Source organism: Echiichthys vipera, assembly GCF_963691815.1.
Source record: "Echiichthys vipera genome assembly, chromosome: 18".
NCBI lineage: Eukaryota > Metazoa > Chordata > Actinopteri > Perciformes > Trachinidae > Echiichthys > Echiichthys vipera.
In genome coordinates, this window is record NC_139843.1 from 2158173 (window position 1) to 2171301 (window position 13129).

Sequence of the window (13129 nt, forward strand, 5' to 3'; positions counted from 1 at the left end):
GTGACGGAGAGCACGGGCGGAGCTCCCTCTCTGCACGGTAGAGAAAAGAGGAAAGGAAGGAAGGAAAGAGGAAAGAGGAAAGGACAGAAGGAAAGGCAGACCAAAGGAAGGAAGGGAGAAGCATCTCACATCTGTTTCAGTGTTTTCAGTTTAACTGTAAATCTGCAGAGTACCACGTCTTCCGTCTGCAGTGCACTGTAGCTGTGAAGTGAAGCCTTAAGTAAATATTTACTTACTTCTTTCCCACCTGCTGCTCCGACCTTTCCTTAATCCGCTCTACTTCATGACCGCAGCACTTCCATTAATCCTGATCCGACAGCCCACTCTCACTGCATCCCCTGTCCGTCCCCTGTCCGTCCCCTGTCCGTCCCCTGTCCACACCCTGACACTCCTCACGCTCCTTCCTGTGAGCGCTGCAGCAACATGCATACGTTATACGTCATGCAGGAGGCACATTAACTCATTAATGCACATTAGTGGGATCCTTCATGGGGGTTCTGCAGCTGTATGATGTTTTACTGTGGGCATTTGCACGACTGTACCAAGAACATTTATTTACAGTATATATAAACAACTTATCGTTGATGTCGGACAGAAACCTTGCATGTCCAAAACCATCATTTATCAGGAAAGTTAAGTTTTGCTGTCAGTATGAGGATCTAATGGTGGTGCAAGATCAATCACACGCTCGTTTTAATACTTTCCAGTGGTTAAATGTTTATAAAACGTGTTTAAAACGCACTCACAGATGTAAAGAGTGACCAATAATAACTGATGTGTGAAGAAAAATGACAGGATTTGGAGATACAAGGTTTCCTCCAGGCAACTACGATATATACATATATACATATATACATATATACAGTATATACTTTATATATATGTGTGTTAATGTTGCACATGTATACGGTATGCATATGTGTGTATATGTTTACGTGACATGTACTGGATATAGATACATATTGTTACTGGATGGTAAAGTTCAAATGTGAAATATCATACGTCAATATTGTTACTTGATTATTAAACAGCATATAATGATGAATTATGAGTATTAGACAACGTTAAAAAGACTTAATAGGGGAAGAAGTTCAGCCATGCGTGAGGAACTCGGAGTAGAGCCGCTGCTCCTTTGCGTTGAAAGGAGCCAGTTGAGGTGGTTCAGGATCATCTGGTAAGGATGAACCCTGGGCGCCTCCCTAGGGAGGTGTTCCAGGCACGTCCAGCTGGGAGGAGGCCTCGGGGAAGACCCAGGACCAGGTGGAGAGATTAGATCTCCACACTGGCCTGGGAACGCCTCAGGATCCCCCAGTTAGAGCTGGTTAATGTGGCCCGGGAAAGGGAAGTTTGGGGTCCCCTGCTGGAGCTGCTGCCCCCGAGACCAGATCCAGGATAAGAGGCTGAAGATGAGATGAGATGAAAAAGACTTAGATATTTTTTTTGCATATAAACATGATGTAGTATTTTGCATTTCTCCGTTCTAATTTGTCTTTACTCACCGTCCGACTTGTTTCCGAAGAGTCGGTCGAACTCTCGGCTTTTTAACCGAATTTTATCTTTGTCCAAAATGTTTGGCGATGTCGTGTTTTTTTAAAGACGAGAGAAAGAAGAAAAAAGTTCTTCTACTCTTATTGTGATAGGGCTCGATGATGTTTCAAGACATCAAAATGATATAAAAACAAACAGCATATATACGTTTCTACATCATATTTTATTGCATTGTTGAAAAACCTGCGGCTGAATCGCGTCACGGCAAAATGTAGGACGTCGTTTTAAGTTCTGGTCCTTGCACATTAGGTTCCTTTTGTCTAATTAAGATGAGAAAACACTTTTCATCAAGTCTCTGATTCACACAGGATTATGTAAAAATAGACTTTAACATGTTGGGATCAGCCAGGATTAATTGCTAACTATTGTAACCCTGTTGGACACTGGTGCTGTGTGAGGACAGACGATCTATCACCCAGCTCTTCTTTTACTGTGACGGACGTAAAAAGCTCCAGTGTGACGCGGTGGAGCAGCGGCGGCGTTTATCCTGCAGACACTGGAGTCTCTGTGTGTTTCTCTGTGTGTAAACCTGTCGTGTGTGTCGTTGTTCTGGGGGTACTTTGATCTGTCACTGTCTCTGCAGGTCTCTTTCCTTCTGTTCTTTGCTCAAACTAGATCTTTTTGTTCCTTTGTTTTTTTGCATTGCATATTCAGAGGAGGCAGCATGTAGGTATCCTTAAAACGACACGCACCTCCCCGGCTGCATGACGCATCCTTTACTTTATTATCACCTATGTTTCACTTCTGTAGCTGGGTTCTGCTTCTTTGGTTGTGTTTTATGTTGTAGAACGACACTTTAAGGGAAAATCATGCATAAAAATCATCCCAGGGTCTTTTTCTGAAGATACACTCCATTAAATAATTTAGTGTAACAACAATCAACAGAGGAATCCTGGAGAGAGGCGGTCGCTTACAGGAGCGCACCAATGTTCCCTGGGTCCTATGTTCCCCTGTCTGTTAGTTTTTTCCACAATCAGTGCCAAATTCCCCGGCAAATAGGTCTATGTAGACCCTCACACTACCCCCTAACCCTGGCCCTAACTGTAACCCCTAACCCTGGCCCTAACCGTAACCCCTAACCCTGGCCCTAACCGTGACCCCTAACCCTGGCCCTAACCATAGCCCCTAATCCTGGCCCTAACCCTGGCCCTAACCGTAACCCGTAACCCTGACAAAATGCTGAATTAAATCCGTGAAGGCAGAGGCTTATGCGACCGGGGAACAAAGAGATGGATGACCCCTCACTTCCAGCCTGAAGTGGCTAACAGTGATTAGCTCGGGGCAGCACGGTGAAGGCATTCAAAGGTCTTTTTTAACCACTAATGCTGCTGAAAATAACAGCAAACCTCTGCAGCAGCATGAGAAGAGTCCCTACACACACAACAAAGCAGCATCAGCGTAGTTAGTGAAGCCAGAGTTTATTAAAAGAGTGTTTTAAAGACTTACCTACTGGCCCCTGTACCAGCTCCTCTCATAGTAAAGTCCATCACAGTGGAAGGAGCCCATTGGTGCTTTGTTGTGTGTGTAGGGACTCTTCTCATGCTGCTGCAGAGGTTTGCTGTTATTTTCAGCAGCATTAGTGGTTAAAAAAGACCTTTGAATGCCTTCACCGTGCTGCCCCGAGCTAATCAGTGTTAGCCACGACCAGCTGTTAGCATTTCTCCTGAATTTCTCCGTTAACAGTTGTTACAGGAAGATTTGATGAATTTAAATAAGTGAGTCGACCGATTGTCAGAAGGTCGTCTTTAACGGATAATCAGCCGTTGAGACAATTTTTTCATGCAACAACTATTAAAGGAGATATTCGCTAACAGCTGGACAAGGCTAACAGTGATTAGCTCGACCAATGGGCTCCTTCCTTTCGGATTGACTTTGGTAATCCACTTGAATAGACTTTACTATGAGAGGAGCTGGTACAGGGGCCAGTAGGTAAGTCTTTAAAACACCCTTTAATAGTTTGAATGCCTTCACCGTACTGCCCCGAGCTAATCATTGCTCCGTTGATAGTTGTTACATTAACTGTCTTGAAGGCTTATTTGATGAATCGAAGTGCCAGAAACGACCCCGGGATGATTTAACACTGGACTTTCACTTTAATAAAGAAGGATTTTCCTTTTTTCATGCTGTTCCTGTGTTTTATTAGCATTATTAGTGTTTTAAGCTCCTGCTAATATGGAAATCCCTTTGGTTTAAGTTCAATAGATGCCTGATTAGTTGATTGATTTGTCATCTTTCTGTGTGTGCTGCATATTCCTGTGATGTTCTCTGGGTTTGTCAGTGTAAAGCGTTTCGTCTGCTTCATCACGATGTGTCATCTTGTCCATCGCCTCGACACCCACAGCCGTCTCTTCTCTGTCCTGTGCGGCTGCATGGTCTTTTTTTGTCCCTGTTTTTCCTTTTGCACGATGTTTGTCGCCGTCGCAGACATCTGAACGATTTAATATCACTCTCTTCTTGTCTCCCTCCCTCCCTTTGTTTATGGTCTCTGTTGTGTGCGTCTCCTCTCTGCAGGGGAGGTGCTCTTTCAGATGGCTGAGGTGCACAGGCAGATCCAGATCCAGCTCGAGGAGATGGTGAGCATGTGGTGCATCGGCGGCGGCGGCGGTGGGGGTGGGGGTGTTGCTAAAATCAGCACTTCTTAAGCCGCCAGTTTGGAGCCAAACAGACCGTGGGCTTTTTGCTTTGGAGTCTCCACATTACAAGATATATTTTAATATTTCATACTCAGCAGGATTCCTACAGAGGCACTCTCACTGTGGCTTCTGATCAGGGCCCGACTGATGTGGGGTTTTTAAAACTGAGGCTGATTTTAGAGGTAAAAATCCACGACTTGATTCTGCAAAGGTACTCAGACGGCTGCTTTCATCGACAAATAACTTTTATAATGAATATTTTACATTATTTTACATTATTTTACATTATTATGCACACTGTCGATGGTCAACCAGCTAGATTAACACTGAGAACATAAAAATAATATAAATACTCAAAGATTGAATCTGTAGAATGATCAGAACAGCTCCATCTAATGTCTCAAGATCGTAGCCGCAACAACAAAAAAGAAGTCCAGCAGTGGGGTTGCCAGGTTGGTCAGACCCGGCCCAGTAGCTCCAGGAGACCGGAGTCTGTTTGAGCCTGTTTGAACCCGTCCCCTCCAGAAAATCACAGCATCAAAACAAGGATTAGAGGAGTTTGACTGACAGTTAGTGTTAGCCGTTAGCGTTAGCCATTGCAGCTAAGTGCAGATGAAAGTGATGTTAGCATCCAGGAGCAGCGTAGCCATGTGGGCGTGCGTTTGAATGGCGTTCCTCTCCTTTCTCTCAGTCCATGGAGTGAATGCTCGGCCTATAGTGACTCTGGTGTTTGCATCTACTTCTGATCTCATCTAAAGGCAGCAGCTTCACTTATTTCTGGTGTTATTTACTGGTCTTATGTGTAAACTGCAGCCGTAACAGTTCAGTTCCCAAGGAGTAAATTGGTCAATCGCAGAAACATTAGCAGGGAACGCTCAGCTCAGTGAGCCGAGAGGAAAAGTGCTTTAATCTCAATGCAAAGTGTGTTTTCATCTCCTCCCTTTAACTGAAGCCGATGATCCAAGGCAGGGATTATGAGCAGCAGTGTCATTTACAAATTAAGCATTAAGCCGATGCGTATCTCTTATTCAAAGAGATTGACAATGAATGCATCAGTGATGTAAAGCCAAATATTAATATTTCTTTTGTCCACATGTCGATGCAGTGAACGCAGTGCTCCCTGCAGATGCTCAGAGCTAAACCTGCTGTTTGTGATTGTTCGGGTTCAAATGAGTGACGTCACTTATTCATTTATTTACTTTATTTATTTATAACCTTTATTCAAACTGGGGAATTTAGAACTATGAGGCCGAGCTAATCCACTGCTTGTTGCATTGTTTTGAGGTGTTTGTGTCCCTGTTTGTCTTCCAGCTGAAGTCTTTCCACAACGAGCTGCTCACAGAGCTGGAGAAGAAGGTGGAGCTGGACGCACGCTACCTGAACGTAAGAGTCTTTCTGCCTCTTTCTTGTGAATAGTTTAGGTTTTACTGTTTGGTTCAAGGCCCACAGAGTTCACACGGAGACCTGTTTCCTGTCACCGCACAGAGTTAGTATTGTTTTGTCCAATCACATACAGCAGCCGGCAATATCGGAGCCTGAAAACGGGATCTTTAGAAACCTCAGACTTTGTTAAAGGACGGCGTCATGGCCCCACCTCCGACCTCTGACCCCGCGGCGTCACATAACAACAATAGTGCTGCTGCGTGAGAGGACGGAGACGGACCCAGAGACTGTTTACTGAACTGGACTCTGAGCCACATGCATGGGACTGAATGAGGCCCAGCACAGATTTCTCCCTTTTCCCTGATGCTCTGAATAAGGAGCTAAACTGCTCTAGGCTCTGTTTCTAAATCCAGTTCTAAGAAGCTGTGAAAAGTCTCTAAATGTAGTGAGAAAGTGGCGCCTGGGAGTGCTTTGGGACGGGGAAGGGGCTCCCAGCAGCACCCTCTGCTCAGTGAGGACACTAACTGCAGAGTGAAGGGGCTCCCAGCAGCCCCCTCTGCTCAGTGAGGACACTAACTGCAGAGTGAAGGGGCTCCCAGCAGCCCCCTCTGCTCAGTGAGGACACCAACTGCAGAGTGAAGGGGCTCCCAGCAGCACCCTCTGCTCAGTGAGGACACTAACTGCAGAGTGAAGGGGCTCCCAGCAGCCCCCTCTGCTCAGTGAGGACACTAACTGCAGAGTGAAGGGGCTCCCAGCAGCACCCTCTGCTCAGTGAGGACACTAACTGCAGAGTGATGGGTGCATCAGAGTCCAGAACAGCACCAAAGTCTCCACTAAGACCAGAACCAGGGACACGTTTGTCTCTAGGATGGAGGAGGATTTGGAGAGAAACTCTCCGGTGTTTGGATTCTCCACAGCGTCTCCCCGTCTCTTCTTCTCCGTTGTTGGTGTGTTTCTGTGGCAGTTACAGCGCCACCTCCAGGCCTGGCATGGGTACTACAGCGTTTGGAGGCGCTGCACCTGGTTTCCTGTGGACGCAGAGATTTAGGAGTCGAGGGCGAGTGGACGGGAACCTTTTAAGAACGTTGTTTTCGATCGTGCGGACGTACCGGTACTCTCAGAAACTAGCACCCCCCCCCCTCATACTGTGCTGAAGCTGGACTTAATCTAATTCTAGGCTCATTTATCTGAAGGCCTCGTCTTTCTTAATATTTCAGTGCAGCAGAAAAACTCAGATTTAACTCCACCTTAAATGATGAATATAATGGCCTGTATTTAAAGCATCAGTCATGATCTTAACTGTATTATGTAACAGCAAATATCTGACCCACCATGCGCTTCAGCGCACCAGCAGCTCGGTGAGGCCTCTCCGGGGACGGGAGCTCGTTCTGGGGAACACGGTTTGAACCGTGTTCTCCTGAAATCATTAGCCAGAGACAAAATGCACTCTCTCTCCTTCATCTCCCACCGGCTTACATCCCAACCACTGCAGCGAGTTACATAAATTACCTCCCACTCTGTGCTGTGAGTTATGACTCATTCTTTGCAAGAAAAAAAAATACAGAGTCATTTACGTTGATCAGTAGTTTGGAGTCACTCCCAGACACAGGGATGGGGATGAACCGTCATTTTGATTATTACAGGACTGAAAATTCTAATGTTTTTAAAAGAAAATCAGCTTTTTAGCCACTTAAGGTGTAAATCACGAGGTCATTAAAGTACAGAAACGTGCAGCACACAGTGTTGGGTCTGTTAAAGACTCACTGGGGACATTTTCACGCAGACCAACCGGCTGAATTGTACGTTTCTGTAAACCACGGACACGCTGATATAAATGTTTCTGAACGGCTGCAACTCGTTCCCTACTTCACACATCCCGACACTTTTAGATGCTCCGCGGTCGCAGCTGTAAATATGTGGTTAACGTCGTGAATTCACACAAAAACTGCTCATTTATATTGTAAATATACATAAACATAGGCATCAACACTGCTCGCTTAGGTTCAGGAAACAGAACTATGCTACAGAAACAGTGGGAATAGGAAATGGAAATGTTTTTAAACCAGAGCAGCAAAAACAAACGTGCACTGGAAAAGATTTTGGGACCCAACTAATTCAAACCTGCAAGTATCGAACTGTGATGTGTTGTTGGTAGAGCTCCACAGTGATTTTAAAGAAAGACAAAGAATTGGGGCACTGTATCCTGTTTAGACTTCTCCTACCTTGGTCCAGTGGAGGTAGATTACCTGTCCATCAGGTCCACAGTCCCCATCCTGCACCACTCAGACAGTAAAACAGAAGCCCTCCGACTCGTGAGGGGCAGTTTGCACACGCATGTATCATCTGTGGCTGCTGACACACGGGAGCGCTGCCCTGCTGACTTTGTGCTGCCCCCCTCAGGCCGCGCTGAAGAAGTACCAGATGGAGCACAAGAGCAAAGGGGAGAGTCTGGAGAAGTGCCAGGCGGAGCTGAAGAAGCTGCGCAGAAAGAGCCAGGGCAGCAAGCACCCGTCCAAGTACGGAGACAAGGAGATGCAGGTCAGTGTGTGTGTGTGTGTGTGTGTGTGTGTGTGTGTGTGTGTAGCTGCAGCGTGGATGTGTATTCAGGGAACTGAAAAGTGTGTGTAGGAGGCTGAAGTGTTGTTTTGAATGGTGCAAACTACAGCTTCTGGTGCTTCTGTGGATCAATGCGGAGTGAAACAGATGCCTCGGCTCTGTGGATCCCAGAGCGTCCTCATGGTCCAGCTGGACGACCGCTGCATAAAAACTCAGGCATCATGGTTACAAGAGCAGGTGCCAAGACAAATATGATGCCATTAGCTTCAGCTCAGTACTCAACCGACGCAGACTGTTAGTAAGCTCACGCTGCCTCTTCGTCATCACACACTCTGCTCCTCTTCTCCCTCCTCCTGATGGGATTTGAGCTTCAGTGCTCCCGGTAATCTGCGACGGTGCTGAGGGCTCAGCTGAATGGGATGGGACCCCCCGGCTGGGCACACGCAGTTCAACTGCCAGTCTCGCGAGCCTCTTCGCAGTGAGAGGTACGGCAAAGGTTACAACTGATAATGGGTGTTTCCACCGCAACGTCACACACACGTTTGTGGAGTTCCACTTCCAGTGGAAGTTACGAGCTAAGTTTAAGGTGGTAGGTCATGTTCGTCTAATGTTAGTTACATGTTTTAAGGTGGTAGGTCGTGTGACCTTCTTGGGGTCATCCTTGTCATCCAACCGCGATGTCGGTTAGACAGTGTCACGACTTCCTTTATCTGTCCCTTCAAATTAAAAGCCGCCTTCATTTTGACAAGAATGCTGTTTCCCCTGCGACCAATGGACTAATACAATTTTGGTCAGCTAATGATTTTTTGGTGCTTGGTTGACTGTTTGGGGAAGCCCTAATATTTATTACACAGTCTCTATTTGTGCCAAGTCCATTAAAATATGATAATTATGAATTAAATTTGTGCATTATTCACAAATAAATCATATTTTTAATATGAGCAGGACCGTCGCTGCCTGTCATCCACCTGAGCTCCTCTCCTACACGTCTACACGTCCCGTCTCTCTCTCCTTTAAAAAGAACCTCCTTTAAAAACAGACGCAACTGAACATTAAAGAGCAGAGAGAACACAGGGATCCACTTCACTTGGTAACGGACAAACTCTCTCTTCTGTGTGTCGTTAGCTGCTGCACTTCCTCCGTCTTACGTAATGTTTGTTGATGATATCTAGGGCAGGTGAATGTGTGGAGCGAGGCTGGTTCCTCTCATGTTCAGGTAACCGCTCGAGCGGAGGCGTGTGGAGATGGCGCGAGTCTCCGTGCGCCCGTCTGTAGGTGTCGTGGTGACACATGGTGGGCGCGCCCTCTTACACAACCTGCCCAAGAGATGCTGCTCTCCGCTGCTGTGATGGGCCGCCTCTGTCCGTCAGAAGTGTGGTTACTTATTCACGCCGTGTGCAAGGACTTTTTATTTAGACTGTGATTCTACATAAATCCAGTTTTGACAGAACAACATTAACAAAACAAGTGCTTAGGAAAAAAGCTGTCAAAATAGCAAACGCTCCCTCTCATCCTCTCAATAGGGAGTTTGAACTTCCTCCCTCTGGTAGACGATACCAGGTACCCAGAGCTAATCGTAATATTTTTAAAAATCCCTTCATCCCTGATGCCATCGGAGCGCCTAACACCGTGTCCCGTCGATGCGTTTTTACTGTTGTTGCCGCTGCTGTCCTGCTCTTTGCCCTGAGGATGTTTGCGTGTACGTGTTGCAGATGTTGTTGCCGTCCTGCTTGTTGCTTTTATGAGACTTAAGACAAATTTCCACATTGTGGACAATAAATGAAACCAAACCAAACAGAAAATAGGACACAGTTCATTTGCCGATGCTGCTCTCCGCTGCTGCTCTCCGCCGCCTCTGTCCGTCAGAAGTGTGTGTACTTCTTTACGCCGTGTGCTTGTGTGGGTGTGTACGTGCATTTCATGTGTGTGGTCACTCACAGTTTAATGTGGATGATTGACAAGAGCTTTTGGAAGAATGAGTGTTGTACAGATATGGGTTAGGAACCTCCTACAACGACTTTTTATTAGGACTGTGATTCTACATAAATCCAGATTTGACAGAACAACATTAACAAAACCAAACAGAGAATAGGACACAGTTGAATTGTCAGGTCAAACACACAAAACAAAATAAAAACTAGGGATAAAATGTAGAATCAACAGCACTGCAGAGTTCCTCCTCAGCGTGTAGTGCAGAGGGAACATGGAGTCAGAGGTTAGGGGCTAATCGTGCAGCACAGGAGCAGCAGGGGAGCTAATTATTGTGTAATTGTTAGCGTTGCTTCGATGGATGGGCGGTGGAGCGGGAAAGGGTCGGCCGGGCGAATCGTTACAAAAAATCGATCCACGGAGCGACGAAGGACGACGGCGCAGGAACATTCTGCCCAAAGCTGCTCCTCCAGCTGGGACACAGGTGAACGTCTACGACCGAACACCGCACTAATGAGAGTCTGAGAGAGCAGAGTGGGTGCATTGATAAAGGGTTCACGTATGCGTGTGTGCGTATCACACCTGCAGCAGGGAGATCATCTTTGCTTGTTAGTGAAGGATCTCAAAGCCTCAGACGGGAACAGTGGGATTCAGTGTCGCTGCAGACGCTTAAAAAAGACTTCAGTGATATGTGAAATGTTATTTAGACCTAGTAACTAAACCTTTAACACTTTAACACAAACGTTAATTCTAGTTTTAAAGATTGTGCAGCCTCGGCACTGGGGCCCGACCGATTGTTGATGCGGCGTCGATCAATATAGTAACACTTTAATAGTGACGGACCGAAACATCGGACGATATTTGCGTTTTTTACGTGTACTGGTATTTGCCGATGCGGGCTGCTGCGTTCGCCGATGCTGCAGACGCCTTTTTTAGGTTCAATGATTCTTCCTTTTTTAGAAGTTGAGACTTGTAACATTGTAATCACATCATTATTGTGTCATTTTTATGATTTTTATGATGTAAATATTTGGAGCAAAAGTAGAATTTGCTCCAAATATCGGCTCAAGAAAATCAGCAGTCCAGTATCAGCATCGGCCCTAAAATAATCCGATCTGTCGATCCGTACATTTGAGTTTGAGCTGGTATGAAAAAGAACCTTTCTATGTGGATTTTGCAGCGTTGTGACTCAGCAAAAGTGCTCAGAAGACGGATTTCTTAAACAGATAACTTACATGTTTATAGTTCCAGCTGATTCTGAACGAACACTGAAAAAATAAAGAATGAGTAAATATAAATAAAAAGCGAAATAAACGTCGTGTTCAGTATCCGTCAACTCTTAAACATTTAAATAAAGAATGATTTGAATGTGTGCGTGTGTGTACGTGCGTGCGTGTGTGTCTGTGTGTGTGTGTGTGTGTGTGTGTGTGTGTGTGTGTGTGTGTGTGTGTGCGCGTCTGTGTGTGTGTTCGCGTGTGTGTGTGTGTGTGTGTGTGTGTGGGGATCTCATGGGAACAGGTCTTGGCAGGAGCAGGAGACACGAGCATCCTGCACTGACGCTCAGATTTTCCTGTTTCAACATACAATATGTATGTATATATACGTGTGTGTGTGTGTGTGTGTGTGTGTGTGCGTGCGCGTACGTTGGCAGGAGCAGGAGACACGAGCGTCCTGCACTGTGACGCTCAAGGCCAAAGATAGAAGCACAGATTTTCCTGTTTCAACATTCAATATGGCAGAAATATTTAGTCTTATGATAGAAAATGTGTGTGTGCGAAGCCTGAAAGCTTGCTGTGTGGATGTGTCTGTGTGTGTGTGTGTGTGTATGTGTGTGTGTGTGTGTGTGTGTGCGCGTGTGTGTCGGCTCACTTCATGCATCCCTCCACCGTCCAGCTGTAAGTGAAGCTCACTGCAGAAAAGAACCCTAACAGACGAAGGCCCTCGCCATCATTCACTCCTCCTGCTCTTGATTGATGATGATGTTAAAACTATCGGCGATGGGAAGTCACCCGCTTATTACGGCGTCCCTCAGGGGCCATAAAGCACCGAGCTGCTGCCTACACACTCCAGTCATTGTAGGAAAAAAGGTTGAACACTTGTCAACAAAAGCGAACTCGACTGATTTTAGATCCTCAGTTTGTTCTGAGTAAGAAAACAAGCCTTTAAAATCACTATAGGGGAAAGTTTCTAAAAAAGACCCAAATATTCCCTATGCATTCAATTATTCATTATTAAAAGACTGAGTTCATTACTTACATCAAGACAAACAAAATCTGTATTACAAGTTTTCTGAAATTGTTTGTTCACATGAGTAAACGGGGCATCATCTTATTACGCATGTGTTCATTTCGACAGGTTTGATTTAAAGAGAAGGTCTCGCACACGCTTCATGCTCTGAGCTGCTGCACCACGGTTCAGACCCTCGTTACTGTGCAATAAGTCAATAAATACTGCACACACACACACACACACACACACACACACACACACACACACACACACACACACACACACACACACACACACACACACACACACACACACGTCTTAAATGCTGATTGTGCTCACTGTCAGCAGAAACCAGGAGCAGCCACGTAGAGAGGGAGCTTTAGGCGAAGAGCGGCTGATTGGCAGAAAAAACAGTTAGAATCTAATGAAGGCTTCACATCTGAGAGGGCTCACGCGTGTGCACCGCGTACAGCAGGGATCACGCGTGTGCACCGCGTACAGCAGGGATCACGCGTGTGCACCGCGTACAGCAGGGATCACGCGTGTGCACTGCGTACAGCAGGGATCATGCGTGTGCACCGCGTACAGCAGGGATCACGCGTGTGCACTGCGTACAGCAGGGATCATGCGTGTGCACCGCGTACAGCAGGGATCACGCGTTTGCATAACACTCTGCAGCAGAGTTCCTTATCCATTAGATAAGGAACTCTGCTGCGGTGGATTCATGCACTTTAACGTAAATCAGAGTAGCGTCGCTCTCCAGGGATCTGTTATGAAACTGTGCTGTGCCAAGCTCACAGCTCTAAAACATGTCATGTTTACTTTATCACTTTATCACTTCATCACTTCAT

General features: G+C 46.1%; 1 protein-coding gene across 1 annotated transcript in view; it reads left to right on the top strand.

The window, feature by feature from the left end:
* The window catches only part of baiap2b (BAR/IMD domain containing adaptor protein 2b), a 49787-nt gene that overhangs the window by 23298 nt on the left and 13360 nt on the right, over positions 1 to 13129 (top strand). The window contains exons 2-4 of the mRNA XM_083932514.1: positions 4060 to 4121; positions 5493 to 5564; positions 7965 to 8102. Coding sequence (XP_083788640.1) covers positions 4077 to 4121; positions 5493 to 5564; positions 7965 to 8102 — 255 coding nt within the window. The 5' untranslated portion in view covers positions 4060 to 4076. The remainder of the gene's footprint in view (positions 1 to 4059; positions 4122 to 5492; positions 5565 to 7964; positions 8103 to 13129) is intronic.